The sequence below is a fragment of the Hemiscyllium ocellatum genome, chromosome 44 (genome assembly GCF_020745735.1).
Source record: "Hemiscyllium ocellatum isolate sHemOce1 chromosome 44, sHemOce1.pat.X.cur, whole genome shotgun sequence".
Classification (NCBI taxonomy): Eukaryota; Metazoa; Chordata; class Chondrichthyes; order Orectolobiformes; family Hemiscylliidae; genus Hemiscyllium; species Hemiscyllium ocellatum.
In genome coordinates this window covers 5479197-5497368 of record NC_083444.1, presented here as the reverse complement: position 1 = coordinate 5497368, position 18172 = coordinate 5479197, and the positions used below count along the sequence as shown (strand labels likewise).

At 52.9% G+C, this 18172-nt stretch overlaps 2 protein-coding genes across 8 annotated transcripts in view; one reads left to right on the top strand and one right to left on the bottom strand.

Moving 5' to 3' along the window:
* cntrob (centrobin, centrosomal BRCA2 interacting protein) overlaps positions 1–8024 on the bottom strand; it is a 47029-nt gene extending 39005 nt beyond the window's left edge. For 3 of the 4 annotated variants that reach the window (XM_060854514.1, XM_060854517.1, XM_060854516.1), the window contains exons 1-3: positions 7703–7841; positions 4932–5583; positions 1499–1583 (exon numbers count right to left, since the gene is read on the bottom strand). In XM_060854514.1, the coding sequence (XP_060710497.1) occupies positions 1499–1583; positions 4932–5558 (712 nt within the window). In that variant the 5' untranslated portion in view covers positions 5559–5583; positions 7703–7841. Of the gene's footprint in view, positions 1–1498; positions 1584–4931; positions 5584–7702; positions 7842–7972 lie in introns of those variants that run through there. The other variant, XM_060854515.1, reaches the window with a different exon arrangement.
* On the top strand, positions 7920–16994 carry trappc1 (trafficking protein particle complex subunit 1). Of its 4 annotated transcripts, none has more exons than XM_060854518.1 (5): positions 7920–8283; positions 11819–11917; positions 13408–13478; positions 14784–14922; positions 16499–16994. In XM_060854518.1, exons 2-5 carry the CDS (start codon positions 11819–11821, stop codon positions 16625–16627), a joined length of 438 nt encoding a protein of 145 aa, XP_060710501.1. In that variant the 5' UTR covers positions 7920–8283; the 3' UTR covers positions 16628–16994. The 4 variants fall into 4 exon arrangements, with proteins under 4 accessions (XP_060710501.1, XP_060710502.1, XP_060710504.1 ...); XM_060854519.1 differs by lacking the exon at positions 7920–8283 and adding an exon at positions 8315–8738; XM_060854521.1 differs by lacking the exon at positions 7920–8283 and adding an exon at positions 8885–8909.
* The last annotated feature ends 1178 nt before the right edge of the window (positions 16995–18172 follow it).

The following is an 18172-nucleotide window of genomic DNA, read 5'->3' as shown; positions in this document are numbered from 1 at the left end:
GACAGCACTCACAGATAAGGGAATACATTTCCCAACACCCACTAACAATGCCAGATCAACACAGCTGTCCCACGGCAGTCTCATAACCCGGCAATACCAAGCCACACAAACAACAGGTCAGACAGAGAGGCACCGTCAACAACATTGTTACCAGGACAAGACAATGGAATTTCCTTTCAGAAGAGACATTAGCACCTACCTGCGAAGAGGACTAGAATCTCCTGACCCATTGATGCTGTCAGGGTGTTGCATTGTAATGAGAATCAGGACATTCATCTGATAACCGTTTTCCAATTAGCATCATTGTAACTAGATTACTCCATATCTTTCTGATGAAGGGCTCTGGCCCGAAACGTCGAATTTCCTGTTCCTTGGATGCTGCCTAACCTGCTGTGCTTTAACCAGCAACACATTTTCAACCACTCCATATCTTTCCCTATTTCTAATTAATCTTATACTATAAGATTATAATAAAACCTGGCTTCTTCCTCAGTTCGAGGAAGAGAACCCTTGATCTACCTGCACAGACCGTCAGTTCTGTGTCAGCTTTGTCAATTTCTCTTCCAGTGATATCACTTGTAATAAACAGCTTGTCAATTTCACCCAATCTGGTTTGCGTGGTCTCTGCTTTATTGGGGTAATTTCTCCGACACCCACCTAGCCAGCACATCCCTAGACACTATGGGCAATTTCCCATGGCCAATCCACCGAACCAGCAGATCTCCAGACTGTGGAAGAAAACCCACGCAGGCTGGGGAGAACGTGCAGACTCCACACAAGACAGTGTCCCAGGCACTGAGAGACGGCAGTGCCAACCGCTAAGCCACTGTGCCGTCTGAATCAGGAACCATCACTGGCAAGGCTGAAGCTGGGGAAGATACTCCCCAAAGCCGAGGAGAGGGGATACTCCCAGTGCCAGTCTCAGCTGGTCTTAACACTTCTCATTCAACCTCGCCACAGGGCATTGGTAAAATAACAGCCTGATGGTATTATTGTTAAACAATTGATCAAAAGAACCAGGTAATGTTCTGGGGAGTCGGGCCAGAATCTTGCCATGCCAGATGGTGGAATTTGAATTCAAGATTTTTTAAATTGAATTAAGAGTCTAATGACCATGACCACAAATCTACTGCTGATAGTCTTAAAATCATATATGGCTCACACACATCCTTCAGGGATGGAAACTGCTGTCCTTACCCAATCTGGGCAACACATAATTCCAACCCCACAGCGGCTGAATCTCAACTGCCCACTGGGTAATTAGGGATGTGCAATGAGTGCTGGCCTGGCCTCCAGCACCCAATATCCTGAAAGAAAAAAAGAAATCCGGCTACTGCACTGAGGAGCTCTCCAATTGGCCACTTCTCCACCCACCCGTGAGACCGATTATGGGATGATATGGGGTAGGAAAGTCAACATTGGCAAGTGCTGTGCTGTGGCATTAACCCTGGCCCCATCTTTCCTTTTAATTTTCAAGGCGCATTGGCACTGTACTCACTGCAGGTGAGCTCCTGGGAGAGTTTCAACATGTTCTGCAGATGGGAGCGGACTGACTCCATCTCCGAGATGTGCCTGGATCCACCCTGCAGAGGAAAAATGGACAGGGTGAGGATGGGGAAGTTAACTATGGCATCACCCCTGGAGAGGTTAAGACATTGGTTCTAGCTATCCTGAAGATGCAAGTACAAGCCCCATCACTGCAGTTCAGCAGCCAGAACTAAACTAAATCAAATTTGACAATAGAAGATGCAAGAACAATGGAAATATCATAAGGCCATTTGGCCCCACAGACCACCAATCTAGATCATGGCTGACCTTTGACCTCAACATCATTTTCCCACACTATATCCCTTTGATGTCTTTAATATTTAGCAACCTACCAGTCTCTGGTTTGAACGTGGCTAGGCAGAATAATGCCAAAAGCATGGGTTCGATTATCACGAAGATATCCCCTCCCCAATACTCTTGACCCACTCCAATTTACCTGTCGGACCAACAAATCCACAACAGATGTCATATCACTTGCCCTTCACTTCTCCCTAGAACATCTCGACACCAAAGAATAGCTACGTAAGAATCCTACTCACTGACCACAGTTCAGCCTTCAATGCTATTATTCCCTCGAGACTGATTACTAAACTGTGAGATCTCGGTCTAAGCCCCACTCTCTGTAATTGGATTCGCAGTTTCCTGACCCATAGAATACAATCAGTGAAGATTGGGGACAATATTTCATCGTCACTAACACTGGAGCCCCCCCAGAGGTGCGTACTCAGCCCCCTACTGTACTCACTGTGTACCCGTGACTGCGTCGCCAAATACCAGACTAATGCCATTTACAAGGTCACTGATGACACCACTATAGTTGGTCAAATCTCAGATGGTGATGAAACAGACTACAGACGGGAGGTGGAAGACCTGGAAAAACGATGCTCTGAGAACAACCTAACTCTCAATGCTGGCAAAACCAAGGAACTCGTTATTGACTTTTGGCAGGATGTTCCTCATGCCCCCCCTACACATTAACAGCACAAAAGTTGAACAAGTAGGGAGTGTCAAGCTCTGGAAGTGGTCCTCCACAACAAGCTTTCTTGGACTCTTCATGTGGACGCACTGGTTACAAAGGCCCAACAACATCTCTTCTTCCTCAGGCAGCTGGGGAAATTTGGCATGATGCCGAATACCCTTACCAACTTTTATAGGTGAACCATTGAGAGCATTCTGTCTGGATGTATCACTACCTGGTATGGCCACTGTACCATTCAAGATCGGAGATGGTTACAGAGAGCGGTGAACTCGGCCCAGACAATCACAAAGGCCAACCTCCCATCAAGAGAATCTATCTACCAGATCCGCAGTCAATGAAAGGCTGACAGCATTCTCAAAGATCCATCCCACCCTGGCAATGTTTTTCTACAACGTCTCCCATCAGGGAGAAGGTACAGAAGCCTGAACACACACACCAGCTGGTTTTGTAACAGTTTCTAATGTTGTTAGAATACTGAATGGATCCACAAACTCTTAATATTTGCTTGTACCTGTGCTTTGTTTTTGCCGCTGTTTACCTATTATTTATTATCTATTCTACTTAACTCTATGATCTGCCTGTATTGTTCACAAGACAGAGCTTTTCACTGTGCCTCAGTACACATGACAACGAATTCAATCTCACCTGAGACGTGGTGACCCTAGGTAAACCACTGGTCATCTCTTGCTAATGACAGACAGTCCTATGGTCTGGTGATAATCTCCTCAGCCCCCTAGGGTAGAGAACTTCAGCAATTCACAGCTCTCCGTCTGAAGACATTTCTCCACATCTCAGTCCCAAAGGGCCTGCTCCCTATTCTGAGACTCTGTCCCCCTGGTTCTATGCATTCCACCCTACCCTAGGCAGGAACTGCAACAAACTTTGTTTAAACTGGCACCTTATGAACCAGCACTCTCGATAAACCTCCAAATTACTTAACCAAAGGGTGTGAGTGAGAAAGTTCTCTGCTGATAAGTTTGACTTAAGGCAAAGTTGCATCCTCATTAAGTGATCTATGCTGTAAATAAAATATAACGGTGATGTATATACCCGCTGTATCACGTTGCTATTACTTAGTGAATGCTTTTATGTTGATTATATGGACCTTTTGATCAATCAGAACATTTGATCAACCTGCATGATAAAAAAGGGGTGGTACGGTGGCTCAGTGGTTAACACTGCTGCCTCGCAGCACCAGGGACCCTGGTTCGATTCCACCCTCGGGTGACTGTCTGTGTGGAGTTTGCACATTCTCCCCGTGTCTGCGTGGGTTTCCTCTGGGTGCTCTGGTTTCCTCTCTCCAAAGATTAGGTTAGGTGAACTGGCCAAACTAAATTGACCATAGTGTCCAGGGATGTGTAGACTAGGTGCATTAGTCATGGGTAAATATAGGGATGGGGAATGGGTTACTCTTCGGAGAGTCAGCGTGGACTTGTTGGGCTGAAGGGCCAGTTCCACACTGTAGGGATTCTAATTCTAATATACTCCTGGTCCCATAGGTAATGGTTAATAAAAACAAATTTACTGTAGTACCCTTCCTGTTGAATCTTGCAAGAAATCTGTATACTCCCATGGGTTCACCCCTCATTCTTCTATACTCTAGCGAGTATAGGCGCAGTCTCCTCAATCTCTCCTCATAGGACAGTGCACCGCTCCAGGAATCAGCAAAGACTGAGCATGGAAGTGTCACGACTGTCAACAAAACTCGCTGATTGTTCCACGGAGGGAAGGACAAATGCTGCTTAACTTGAAATGGACCAATAAATCCAAACCAGCAAGAAGGTGATTCTTAACCAGCCGTGGAGTTGCAAAGGATGGGACACCCTGTATGGACAACAAACAGCAGTCCTGGCAGCAAACTGCTACATTCACTGTGCCCACCTAAACAAGAAATCGATTAAGTAGTACTCTTGACCAGCAATGGGAAAGGGGCTGAGATGCACCCCTCAGCATTTTGTTTATTCTCCTCCTTTCTTGCAAGCGCAGAGTCCAGATGCACAAATCAAAACCAGCCAGACTGAAGATGAAAATAAAAGATCTTTGGGTAGAGGTGTCCTGAATAGAAAAGCACAGAAACAGGCCGCTCAGCCCAACTGCTCTCTGCTGGTTCATGCTCCATGTCAGCCCCCTCCTACACCACCTTATCTCATCCCAGTAACATGTCTTGTTCACTTCCATTTGGGAAATACACAGGTTTGGTATTCATCTCCACATCCCCCCATTACAGTATCTGGAGTGACCGACGGTACAGGTTGCTGTACTATAACATGCGTTTCGTTAATGTGAATTGGTTGTGACGCGATTGACAAATTTGGGACACTGTTTCTAAAGTGCGACCTTTTAAAACATGTGTTGGCCGTACATCACCAGCACTTTAAGTGTCATTTCTAAAACGCAGATTTACCTTTGTCCCGTCGCTGCTTTCTGCCCTTTTGGAGAGTTGCTGGACCGCTTGCATGGCCGGTTCTTCCAGACCAGGGGATGCCATCGGCCTAGGGGCCTCGTCGGAAAACTGGACAGACTTGGGTCGACGGGAGGTGGCGGTTTCGTGGGTGCCCGGCCCTGCCACCTCATGCAGGTGGCCTAGCCCGGTCTGGCTACTGGCAGTCAGCCTGAGCACAGGGTCAGGCTGCCAGGGTAGTCCTGAGCACGCCAAATCAGTCCCACCTCCCCGCTGCAATGTCTCTCTGGAGCGAGAGGAGGGGGCGCCTACGGAGGAAGAAGGGGGAGAGGACGAGCGGGCAGTTCCCAGCGAGGAGTGCAGCCTGGCCGGCATCTCCGAGGAGGTGGAGGTGGTGGCGGCGGCGAAGCTGGCATGGGGGCTGCCGGGCAGGGAGCGGGCCGCGACGGAGGCAGCGGAGAGTCCGATTCGGGACTCGTCGGCGGCCGAGGTGAGGTGCGGGCTGGGCGGGGTAGAGCTGGGGGCGGACGGTGGCAGGAACTCCACGTCGCTCATCAGATCCTCGGCTCGAATCAGAGAGTCCATCCGGCGGCGCTGCCCTCTCGGAGCCAGGCGGGAATCCATCTGCATCGTACAGCGGCCTCAGGATCCCAACCTGTGGCCAGAAGCAGGTTCCAACAGTGACCACGCACATCGAAGTTAAAAAAACTAATCTCTGTACACCAAGAGAACTCAAAGTCACTCCGTATCAGCAACCACTCTTCCCTCCCATCCCCCCCTCCTGTCTCCACAACCACCAGCATTCACCCCTCACCACCATGCTCCCCTTAACTCCGCCTGTTTGCCTGAGCTTCCCCAATTTACCCCTCTATCACCTTCACCCCTCCCTCCACATCCTTGTCTCCCTAATATCACAAATATTTCTCCCTTGTCCCTAGTAATGCTCCACTCCCTTTTAAATACAGTGACTCGCCCCTAACTTTCGCCCCATGTCACCATGCACCCTTCAAATTCTGCACCCACTTTCCCTGACACCCACCACCTTCCTCCTCGTTTTCCAAGCTCAGGTTGCTCTCCAGACCCCTCTCACCATATTCCCTCCACCTTCCCATGCCCCCATATCACCTTCCATCTTTCCTCAGTTGCGTCATGCCAATTCCCTCCCTGAACACATGCTCCTACCACCCCCATCCCCATTCCCTTCCTCCTTCCACCTCTCCCTCCTGGCACAGCTCTTTCTCTCCACTCCTCAGACCTCACCTATTCCCCTCAACTCACCTCTCCCCTTCATCCCTCACTTCACCCCACAACCCCTCCGCCCTCTCACTCTACACCTTCCTCTGTAACCCTTTCCCCATTCATCCTTTTGTCCCCTCATCATCATCATCCTCCCTTACCTTTCATCTCTGTCCTTACCTCTTCTCCCTCCCTCTCTTCCCTCTGATCTCCCTCTACACACTGATCGCACTTACTCCTGTTCTCTGTCCCTTCCCAGCCCCTGGGGTGGTGAGACTGGGCCTTCTCTCTCTTTCCACATCTTGCCCTCACTGACCTGCTTCCCTTCACACCTCCCCCTCACTCACCCTCTTCCCCTCTCCTTCTCCTACCCAGTCACCCTCTCCCCTTCACTCAACCTCCCCCACCCTCGATTCCCCCTCCCTCTTCCCCTCACCCTCAATTCCCCCCTCCCTAACCCTCACCCACCCACCCACCCTCACCCCCTCCCCCAGCCCCCCTTCCTCAGCCCCTCCCTCCCTCACTCCCTCCCTCTCACACCCTCTCCCTCCCTCACCCCCTGCCTATCCCTCACCCCCAACCCCTTCCCTCCCCCCACCCTCTCCCTCCCTCACCCCCAACCCCTTCCCTCCCCCCACCCTCTCCCTCCCTCACCCCCTCCCCCTCCCTCACCCCCTCCCCCTCCCTCCACCCTCTCCCTCCCTCACCCCCTCCCCCTCCCTATCCCTCACCCCCACCCTCCCTCACCCCCTCCCCCCCACCCTCTCCCTCCCTCACCCCCTCCCCCTCCCTCTCCCTCCCTCCCTCTCCCTCCCTCTCCCTCCCTCCCTCTCCCTCCCTCCCTATCCCTCTCCCCCTCCCTCCCTCACCCCCTCCCCCCCCCTCCCTATCCCTCACCCCCTCCCTCCCTCACCCCCTCCCCCCCCTCCCTATCCCTCCCCCCCTCCCTCTCCCTCCCCCCCTCCCTCCCTCACCATCCCTCCCTCCCTATCCCTCACCCCCTCCCTCCCTCACCCCCACCCTCTCCCTCACCCCCTCCCTCCCTCACCCCCTCCCCCTCCCTCCCTCACCCCCACCCTCTCCCTCCCTCACCCCCTCCCCCCACCCTCTCCCTCCCTCACCCCCACCCTCTCCCTCCCTCCCCCCACCCTCTCCCTCCCTCACCCCCACCCTCTCCCTCCCTCCCCCCACCCTCTCCCTCCCTCACCCCCACCCTCTCCCTCCCTCACCCCCACCCTCTCCCTCCCTCACCCCACCCTCTCCCTCCCTCACCCCACCCTCTCCCTCCCTCACCCCACCCTCTCCCTCCCTCACCCCCTCCCCCCACCCTCTCCCTCCCCACCCTCTCCCTCCCCACCCTCTCTCTCCCCACCCTCTCCCTCCCCACCCTCTCCCTCCTTCCCCCCACCCTCTCTCACCCCCTCCCCCCACCCTCTCCCTCCCTCACCCTCTCCCCCCACCCTCTCCCTCCCCCCCTCCCTATCCCTCACCCCCACCCTCTCCCTCCCCCCCTCACCCCCTGCCTACCCCCCTCTCACCTGTCTCCCTCACCCTCCCTGTCTCCGTGTGTGCCCCCCTCGGGGTTTCCCAGGGGGTGTGGGAGGGGGGAGGGGGCGGGGACGCCTCGGCCTTCCCGCGTTCCCAACCGCCATAGCAACCGCGCGCCTGCTCGCCCGCCCGTACGTCATCAGCCCGGCGCCGCGTCCCCTCGGGAGGACCCCAACGGTCAAACCCGACCGCCTGGCCCGCGCAGCGCCTGACTCCCCCTCCAACACTCCGAGTAAAACACATAAACAAACCCCCCGCACCTTCAAAACACTGTTTTTGTAAAAGGAAGCAGGTCTGTGCTCCATTCACCCACCAAAGAGCGACAGATTGCCAGTTGTCTGTACAGGCCTGAGGCCTGAGGGAGGAGTGGCCGGTGGCGGCAGGAAGGACACGGAGCCCGGGAAACGGTGAGGTATTTTCCCGCCGGCGGTGAACGGGAGCCGGTTTGAAGGGAGATCTCCGACACCGATTGGCTGATCAAATTGCCGAGTGGCCGCGACGGGTCTTAAGGAAGGCCCGCGGTCGGTGGGGGCTGCCCAGCGCGTTTGCCTGAGTGTCCAGGCGGAAGGAGGTAAGTGGCTGGGCCATAGAGGGGAGGGGGAGTCTGAGTGGGCAAAGAGCAGCTGCGCCTCCTCCTCCAAGCCTACAGGGGGCGCTCTGCTCGGCTGTGGAAGAATCAAAGAGTGAGAGAGAGATAAAGAGGAAAGATATTGCATTTATATATAGCCTGGCATGTCCCCAGTGTACCTCCTGGCCTCTGCGCTGACTTGGATGGAGAGTGCCTGCTCCGGGTAGAGAAGCAGGTGGCTGGGAGAACACAGCAAGCGTCGGGAGGTGGAGAAGTCGACATTTCGGGTGTAACCCTTCTTCCGGACCGTATATTGCATTTATATATAGCCTGGCACATCCCCAGTGTACCTCCTGGCCTCTGCGCTGACTTGGTGGGAGAGTGCCTGCCCCGGGTAGACAAGCAGGTGGCTGGGAGAACACAGCAAGCGTCGGGAGGTGGAGAAGTCGACATTTCAGGTGTAACCCTTCTTCCGGACCGTATATTGCATTTATATATAGCCTAGCATGTTCCTGGTGTACCTCCTGGCCTCTGCGCTGACTTGGTGGGAGAGTGCCTGCCCCGGGTAGAGAAGCAGGTGGCTGGGAGAACACAGCAAGCGTCGGGAGGTGGAGAAGTCGACATTTCGGGTGTAACCCTTCTTCCGCCCGTATATGGCATTTATATATAGCCTGGCACGTCCCTGGTGCACCTCCTGGCCTCTGCGCTGACTTTGTCGGAGAGTGCCTGCCCTGGGTAGGTGGCTCAAGCTGGCGGGGTAGACAAGCAGGTGGTCGGGAGAACACAGCAAGCGTCGGGAGGTGGAGAAGTCGACATTTCGGGTGTAACCCTTCAGGAGCGGGGATGAGGGGGGGTGGGGAAGCAGCAGATAGAGGGCGAGTACAGAGGAACCTCGATTATCCGAATACCAATTATCCAAACATCGGATTATCAGAAGGAGATCTCGAGGTCCCAATTGAAACATTTCATCGAAGACGTGTTTCCAACAGTGATCGTATCTTTTGTTTACAGTGATAAACAGGCAAATGAACTGTCCTCCCGCCCTCTCTCTCCCTTCCCTGGCGTTCGACAGAGGGGGGGTACCTTAAACCCTAATCCCCCCCCCCAAGATAATCTGACCAACATTGTTCTGTACAGGGCAGAGGTGGAACCTATCACAAAGTTGCAGTAAAAAAGTTGTCTGTGACTACGCGTGTCTGTGCGCGCACGTGCTACTTGGAGACTTACCTGACAAAGGCAGCAGCAGTCTTGCTGTTGGTGTCCAGTCTGGCTGCCCCAGAGAGAGGGGGTGCTGATGGGGGTAAGAGGAGCATAGGGGAGGGAGGTAGGGTGGGGCGGGGCAGATGGGAGTCTGATGCGGGGGTGGGGGTGGCGGTGTTGGGTGGGGATGGTGGCGGGGGACGTAGGAACATGTTGGAAGATTGGTTAGGGATGGGAGGGTAGTGTTGGATGGGGTTGTGGGGCGGGGGGGAGCGGCGTTAAGGATGGGGGCTCGCACGGTGTGTGCTGCTGCAGTCTCCTGAACAGGGGAGCAGACTTTTTAAAAACTCCGAGTCCCAGAGGAAAGGCATTTAATCGATTAACTGAATACTCAATTATCCAAACGAAATAGTGCCCACCCATCACGATCGGGTAATCGAGGTTCCCCTGTAGGGGGTACGACCTGGTTGGAATGGCTCTGGCTGGGAGAGGTGGAAGGTGGGGGGGGAGGGGCTGGGAAGGGAGTTGGAGGATGGGGAGGGTGGTTATTTGAAATTGGAAAACTCAGTGTTCAGTCCTCTGGGCTGTAGGCTGCCCAGGCGGAAGATCAGGTGTTGTTCCTCCAATTTGCAGTTTGGTTCGTTGTGGCAATGGAGGAGGCCAAGGATGGTCATGTCAGAAGAGGGAGTGGGACGGGGAATTAAAATGGGTGGTGACAAGGAGGTCAGGTCAGCCCCTGCAGGTCCGGCTGAGATGTTTGGCAAACCCGTTGCCTTCGTTTACGTTCGGTCTCCCTGATGTAGAGAACGCCGCATTGGGAGCACGAGAAACTAGATTGGAGGAGAGAGGTGAACATCTGTCTCACCTGGAAGGACTGTTTGGGGCCCTGGATGGAGGTGAGGATAGGTGCCAGCAGGTTTTGCATCTTTTCCAGTTGGAGGGGAAGGTACCTGGGGTTCAGGAGGGGGTTGGCGGGGAGAGTGAAGCAAACCAAGGATAGTCAAAGGGAACAGTCCTTGTGGGGGGTGGGGAGGGGAAGATGCCCTGGGAATACGACCTCCCTGACGGCCATGCTGCCACTGTCAGCCTAGGCCCCTGCTGTTACCATCACGCCACCTCGGTTAGAGACAAATAAAACCTGCAGATGGTGCTGGAATCCAAAGTGGACAAGCAGGAAGTTGGAAAAACACAAAAGCCAGGCAGCATCAGGAGGTGGAGTAGTCAGTATCCTGAAGAAGGGTTACACCCACCCCTCCCACCTCCTTGTTTTCAGTCGTGGGATCTTTCATGCCCACCTGAGGGATCTTGGACCTGTCTTGTCTTGCCTCATCTAAACAATGCTGGCACCTCCTCAGCAGCAACAGCAGCTCCCTCAGCAGTAAGCCTCTGATACTGTGTTGACTCCCTCCACACCGAGCCATCGCCCACCCGCAGTACTGCGGCACCGACTTACGCTTTCATACTCGAGTCACTAAAGTAGGGCTGGGCCCCAGCATTTCCTGACTCCAGAGGGGAGAGTGGTCCCCTGCTGCTTTGAAAGAGGTGACGTGGTGGTGCCGGTGTTGGACAGGGGTGGACAAGGTCAGAAGTCACATGATAACAGGTGTGATGTCACAAGCTTTCGGAGCGCAGCTGTTACGGCAGGTGAGGTATTCGCATGACCAAGGAGCAGCGCTCCAAGATCTTGTGATTTGATATAAACCTATTGGACCATAAGCTGGTGTCATGTGACTTCAGGTCTGTGTGTGTGTGTGTGTGTGTGTGTGTGTGTGTGTGTGAGAGAGAGAGACAGATAGGAAGGATGTGACAAAGTTGTGTGGAAGGGGAAGGGAGGTTGCTAAACCTAACGGAAATTATTCAGGATGAGAATCTCCAGTCGCAGAAGTCTCCGAACGAAGGGCTTCAAACACTAAAGAGAATGTAATTTTAAACTGACTGTCTGTCTCTTCAGTCTGACCTTGCCCTTTGCCAGCTGTTGGTGTTACCCTGTGCCTTCGCACCCTCCTCATGTCTCGGCTTAAGAATTCCACTTGGGACTTCCTGCTGATCCCGAATTAATTTGCTCAGGAGTAACTTGTTAACTTACTGTCTGGAAGATGAGGTTTGCTCTGATTTTCTTTTTAATGGTAAGATAAGGAGCAAACTGGCAGAGGGACTGGGCAGAAACCAATCCCAGGACGGTTTGGGAGAAATACAAAGGGTGAATCTGAAAGTGGATGTCAGGGAGGAAGTGATGCGACAAGGCCACAGTCGGCCTGCTGCCATCGTTGGATAAAGTACCTTTTAAAAAAACCGGTTTGTTTCTGTCCCCTGACTCTCGTGCTATGTTTCCGTCCAGATGACTGTCCACAATCTGTACATCTTCGACAGGAATGGCGTCTGCCTCCATTACAGCGAGTGGAACCGTAAGAAACATGCTGGAATATCGAGGGACCAGGTGAGTGATCTGCCCAGGATTAGCTGCCCCATTGTCACGCTGATGCCAGTGAGACTGTGCTGTCTGCAGAATTGCTGCTGCCTTGCCCACGGAAATGCGACTCTTCCAATGCGTTCTGGCTGGTGTTCCATGTTCGACGCTCAGTAAGCGAGAGGTCACCCAAACCTCCGGTCCTACCTGGCAGCTAGCCCCATTTCCCAGGCTCACCCACCCTGCCCAAGCTCCGTACATTGTTGGTCAGGCAGCACCTTCCTTTGGGAATTCTCATCCCGATTTTCAAATTAACCCCCTCGCTATCTCTGTCACCTCCTCCAGCCCCTACACCCCCTCCCTATCTCTGTAACCCCCTACATCCCCTCCCTATCTCTGTAACCCCCTACACCCCTCCCTAACTCTGTAACCCTCCTCCAGCCTCTACACCCCCTCCCTATCTCTGTAACCCCCTCCAGCCTCTACACCCCCTCCCTATCTCTGTCACCTCCTCCAGCCTCTACACCCCCTCCCTATCTCTGTAACCCCCTCCAGCCTCTACACCCCCTCCCTATCTCTGTAACCCCCTACACCCCTCCCTATCTCTGTAACCACCTCCAGCCCCTACACCACCTCCCTATCTCTGTACCCCCCTCCAGCCCCTACATCTCCTCCCTATCTCTGTAACCCCCTACACCCCCTCCCTATCTCTGTACCCCCCTCCAGCCCCTACACCACCTCCCTATCTCTGTAACTCCCTCCAGCACCTACGCCTCCTCCCTATCTCTGTAACCCCCTACACCCCCTCCCTATCTCTGTAACTCCCTCCAGCCCCTCCCTATCTCTGTAACCCCCTCCAGCCTCTACACCCCCTCCCTATCTCTGTAACCCCCTACACCCCTCCCTATCTCTGTAACCACCTCCAGCCCCTACACCACCTCCCTATCTCTGTACCCCCCTCCAGCCCCTACATCTCCTCCCTATCTCTGTAACCCCCTACACCCCCTCCCTATCTCTGTACCCCCCTCCAGCCCCTACACCACCTCCCTATCTCTGTAACTCCCTCCAGCACCTACGCCTCCTCCCTATCTCTGTAACCCCCTACACCCCCTCCCTATCTCTGTAACCCCCTACAGCCCCTCCCTATCTCTGTAACCACCTCCAGCCCCTACGCCTCCTCCCTATCTCTGTAACCCCCTCCCTATCTCTGTAACCCCCTCCTCCTGTTGGCTGTAACAGTCAAAAGCTGAAACATTTTCTTTGTTACTTTACTGAGCTGCAGAAGCTCAGAATTAGCTGTTCTGCTGACACTGAAGATGCTCTGGGACTGGGTGAGGGCTATTTTCACCACTCACCGAGAAGCCCCAGGGCTTTCGAAAATGTTTAGTGGATTTGGGGCTTTAGCAATTCATGTTACTCTTCAAATCCCTCCAGTTGTGGATGGGGCCTTAGAAAACAGCCACAGGATTGGGAAGGTGAGTGAAATTAATGGAATGATGCACAGTGTGTGTTTCCTCTAGGAATACCAGCTGATGTACGGAATGTTGTTCTCTATCCGCTCCTTTGTCAACAAGATGTCTCCTGTCGATTTGTATCCTTTGCTGCTGAGTGCCTGAACAAATCCACTGACCCCACCAACAGACAGACTTCACTGCACAGAGTAAAGCTCCCTCTACACCATTTTCCGCCCCCCCCCCCCCCCATCAAACACACCCCAGAACAGGAGCAGCACAGGGTTAGGTACAGAGTAAAGTTCCCTCCACACAGTGGTTAGCACTGCTGCCTCACAGCGCCAGGGACCCAGGTTCAATTCCAGCCTTGGGGCGACAGGTCTGTGTGGAGTTTGCACATTCTCCCGGTGTCTGCGTGGGTTTCCTCCCACAGTCCAAAGATGTGCGGGTCAGGGTGGATTGGCCGTGCTAAATTGCCCGTAGTGTCAGGTGCATTAGTTAGGGATAATTGTAGGGCAATGGGTCTGGGTGGGTTGCTCTTTGGAGAGTCGGTGTGGACTTGTTTCCACACTCTGTAGGGAACCTAACCTAATCTAATCAACACTCACAGGACAGAGACAGCACGGGGTTGGATGCAGACTAAAGCCCCCTCTACACTATCCCCCCCCCCCATCAAACACTCCCCAGGACAGGGACAGCACGGGGTCACATACAGGGTAAAGCTCCCTCTGCACTGTCCCCTTCAAACACTCTCAGGACAGGGACAGAACAGGGTTAGATACAGAGTAAAGCTCCCTCTACACTGTCCCCCTTCAAACACTCACAGGACAGGGTTAGATACAGAGTAAAGCTCCCTCTACACTGTCCCCTTCAAACACTCTCAGGACAGGGACAGAACAGGGTTAGATACAGAGTAAAGCTCCCTCTACACTGTCCCTGTCAAGGAGAAGATGTTCTGTGCAGATGTGGTCATCCATTGGTGCAGTGAGTGCAGGGGAATGATGACCTTACCGGGGGGGGCAGCAGGGACAACTCCCCCCTCCTGTGGTATCCTGCTCCCTCCTGTGCCTGGCTCGGCCGGACAGATCCTCCGAGTGGGTCAGCAGTGACTGTGCCACCTCCGAGCCTGCCGATCCCAGGTTTGGAGGAAGCCCCCAGAGATCTGAGCCAGTTCCCTCAGCTGGTACCCTCGGTACCGCCTCAGGGTTTATTCCACTCCTGGGGGAGCTGCCTCCTTTCCCTAGACCCTGTCTCTGAGATGGGTCAGAAAGATCTGAAGGCACCCTGAGTTCACATCCACCCCTCGAGCAACACCTCCAAGAAATCCATCGCCCCGTTGTCCTTTGTGAGATCTTGCTGTTGGCCATGTTGCAATGTTACTGCAGGATGGCATGAAGTTATTAGCGAAGCTACAGCAAGGAAACCTCCTTAACCTCTTGGTGCAGTCGTGACGGCTTCCTGTCCTTTCAGACCAGTAAATACAAGCTGCATTATTACGAGACTGCGACGGGCATCAAAATCGTTATGAACACGGACCTTGGGGTCGGGAACATCCGAGATGTTCTCAGTCAGATCTACAGCACGGTGAGCTCTTCCACACCGCGCCCCTCTCCGCCACTCTGCCCATCTGGGTAACCCCTATCCCATCGTTCCCAGTCAGATCTACAGCACGGTGAGCTCTTCCACACCGTGCCCCTCTCCGCCACTCTGCCCGTCTGGGTAACCCCTATCCCATCGTTCCCAGTCAGATCTACAGCACGGTGAGCTCTTCCACACCGCGCCCCTCTCCGCCACTCTGCCCGTCTGGGTAACCCCTATCCCATCGTTCCCAGTCAGATCTACAGCACGGTGAGCTCTTCCACACCGCACCCCTCTCCGCCACTCTGCCCATCTGGGTAACCCCTATCCCATCGTTCCCAGTCAGATCTACAGCACGGTGAGCCCTTCCACACCGCGCCCCTCTCTGCCACTCTGCCCGTCCCATCGTTCCATCCCACCTTTCACCTTTAGCACTGCATGGCAGGCACTGGAGTCCCACTCCAGGGCCACAAGCCCATCGTCATACAGCATGAAAACGGACCCTTTGGCCCAACCAGTCCAGGCTGACCTCAATCCCAAACTAAACTAGTCCCACCTGCCTGCTCCTGGCCCATATCCCTCCAAACCTTGCCCATTCATGGACTTATCCAAATGAATTTTAAACATTGGAGCTGTACCCACACCCAACATTCCACCTACAAACCACCCTCTGTGTAAAGAATTTGCCCCTCATGTCTTTTTTCAAATATTTCTCCTCCCACAGTAAAAATATGCCCTTAGTCTTAAAATCCATCTGCCATTCTCATTATCTTGATTTTATAAACCTCTGTAGGATCAGTCTCCTCCACTTCAGTGAAAAACATTCCAACCTCTCCCTATAACTGAAACACTCCTTGGCCAGCAACATCCTGGTAAATCTCTTCTGAACCCTCTCCAACGTAATAATATCCTCCCTATAACCGGACAAACCGAACTGGATGCAGTATTCCAGAAGAGGCCCCGCCAATGTCCTCTGGGCCCACGTTACCACCAGCAGCAGTACTGAGGGAATGCTGCCCTATGGAAGGTGCTGCCTTTCAGCTGAGACCTTGAACCAGGCCTCCCTCTAGTGGCTGTGGTAGGCCTCACAGCCTGACTTGTTATTGACAACTTCTATTCATGGCACCCAGAATACTTTATCCCTCAAGCCATGGTGTTTATTTTCTTTAGAAAAGCAGATTGTCTTGTCATTGCCTAGTGTTATTTGTGGGAACTTGCAGTGCATCATTTCCTATCTTACATCAGTGACTACAGTTCAGAAAGATTACTTCATCAGCTGATGGGTGCTTTGAGATAGGTGGTGGAATATGGAATATCAGATATCCGGGAGTGAGTTACAGACTGGAATCTAATCGAGAGGTTCAGGGTGGTTTATGTACAGAATAACAGATACCTGGGAGTGAGTTACAGACTGGAATCTAATCGAGGGGTTCAGGGTGGTTTATATACAGAATAACAGATACCCGGGAGGGAGTTACAGACTGGAATCTAATCGAGGGGTCCAGGGTGGTTTATATACAGAATAACAGATACTCGGGAGGGAGTTACAGACTGGAATCTAATCTTTTCTTCTCTCTCCCAGATCTTTGTCGAGCTTGTGGTGAAGAACCCCCTGTGCAGTATGAACGAGCCCATCCAGAGCGAACTGTTCCGCACCAAACTGGACAGTTTTATCCGTGGCCTGCCCTTCTTCTCCGCACGGGCAGGCTGATCATTGGCTGATTCATGCTCCAAATGGTTTGACGCTGCACAAATGATCATGAGAAACTGCATTGCTTCAGCACCCAGTTCCTGTGTGGAATTGGTGAGGTGTCCCCCCCCCCCCCCCCCCCCCCCCCCAACCCGTGCTGAATTTTTTTACCCCCTTTCGGATTCAGAGCTCTTTGTTTCTCTCTGTTCCACCCCTTGCCCACCTTGTGTCCTCGGCTTTAATGCCATATTCCAGTTACTGTGACTACAGATGGTAGCAATGGATGGAAGCAATTCGTGGTTCTGTATCATTTGGGGAATTCTTTTTCAGAAGCCTCCTCCTGTTTAATTTATAAAATAAATCTGGCCTCAGGGGCAGTGCATCTGTCCACATTGTTGTGTCTCTTTCTGAAGTGCTAACTCAATCTACCTTCCCAGTATGTAAAAATACTTCACAGAATGTTGTGGTTCTGTTCGCCGAGCTGGGAATTTGTGTTGCAGACATTTCGTCCCCTGTCTAGGTGACACCCTCAGTGCTTGGGAAGCACAGGGGACGAAACGTCTGCAGCACAAATTCCCAGCTCGGCGAACAGAACCACAACAACGAGCACCCGAGCTACAAATCTTCGCACAAACTTTGAGCTTCACAGAATTGTAGGAGGACATTCAGCCTATCGTCTCAGTACTCTCTCTTTTACACGAGCAATGTTACCTCCAGCCATTAATTGTATAATATTTACTTCTGTGGCTGGGTGTCAGATTTTGTCCACAGTCCTATGGAGTGTCTCAAGATGCCTTCCATTTAAGAGTCATCTGGATGGGTACATTTACGGGAAGGGTTTAGAAGGATATAGGCCCAGTGCTATCTAATTGAACTAGATTAATTTAAGATATGTGGTCGGCATGGACGAGTTGGACTGAAGGGGTCTGTTTCCGTGTTGTACATCCCTCTGACATTATATGGATGCTCTGTTAATGTCTTAAAAATATAATGTGTTACAATACGTTTTGCATATCCCTAACTGCCCCTGGGGAAGGTGGTAGTGAGCTGCCTTCTTTAATAGTGCCATTAGGGAGGGAGTTGCAGGATTTTGACCCAGTTACACTGTAGGAACCGTGATATATGTCCAAGTCAGGATGCGGAGTGGCTCGGAGGAAACTTGCAGAGGCTGGCATTCCTAGCCCTTGTCCTTCTAGATGGTAAAAGTCCCAGATTCGGGAGGTATGAACATAAGGGTCCTCGTAGCAGCCAGCAATACTCGTAACAAAGCTGCAAGAAGTTCTTCCCAAAGCAAGGAGTGCTTTAGCACCGAGTTGCCTGACAGCCCTCCCATCACCATGAGGCATTGTGATAATGGGCTGCAATCTCCTCCCAATAGACTGAGGTATCATGTCAAGATTAGAGTGGTGCTGGCAAAGCACAGCAGGTCAGGCATTATCCGAGGAGCAGGAAGACTCTACGTTTGGGCAAAAGCCCTTCTTCAGAAATGGCTTGACTCTAATCTCCAGCATCTGCAGAAGCCACTTCTGCCTGAAGTATTGTGTCACCAAGCTGCAATGAGGTCCT

What these genes read in the sequence shown, in the direction of transcription:
- trappc1 (XM_060854518.1), top strand. Translation starts at nt 11,819, where the DNA reads ATGACTGTCCACAATCTGTACATCTTCGACAGGAATGGCGTCTGCCTC. An exon ending in CTGGAATATCGAGGGACCAG is followed by an intron (nt 11,918 to 13,407) that starts GTGAGTGATCTG and finishes TGTTTCCTCTAG; the next exon opens with GAATACCAGCTGATGTACGG. An exon ending in TCAGTCAGATCTACAGCACG is followed by an intron (nt 14,923 to 16,498) that starts GTGAGCTCTTCC and finishes TCTCTCTCCCAG; the next exon opens with ATCTTTGTCGAGCTTGTGGT.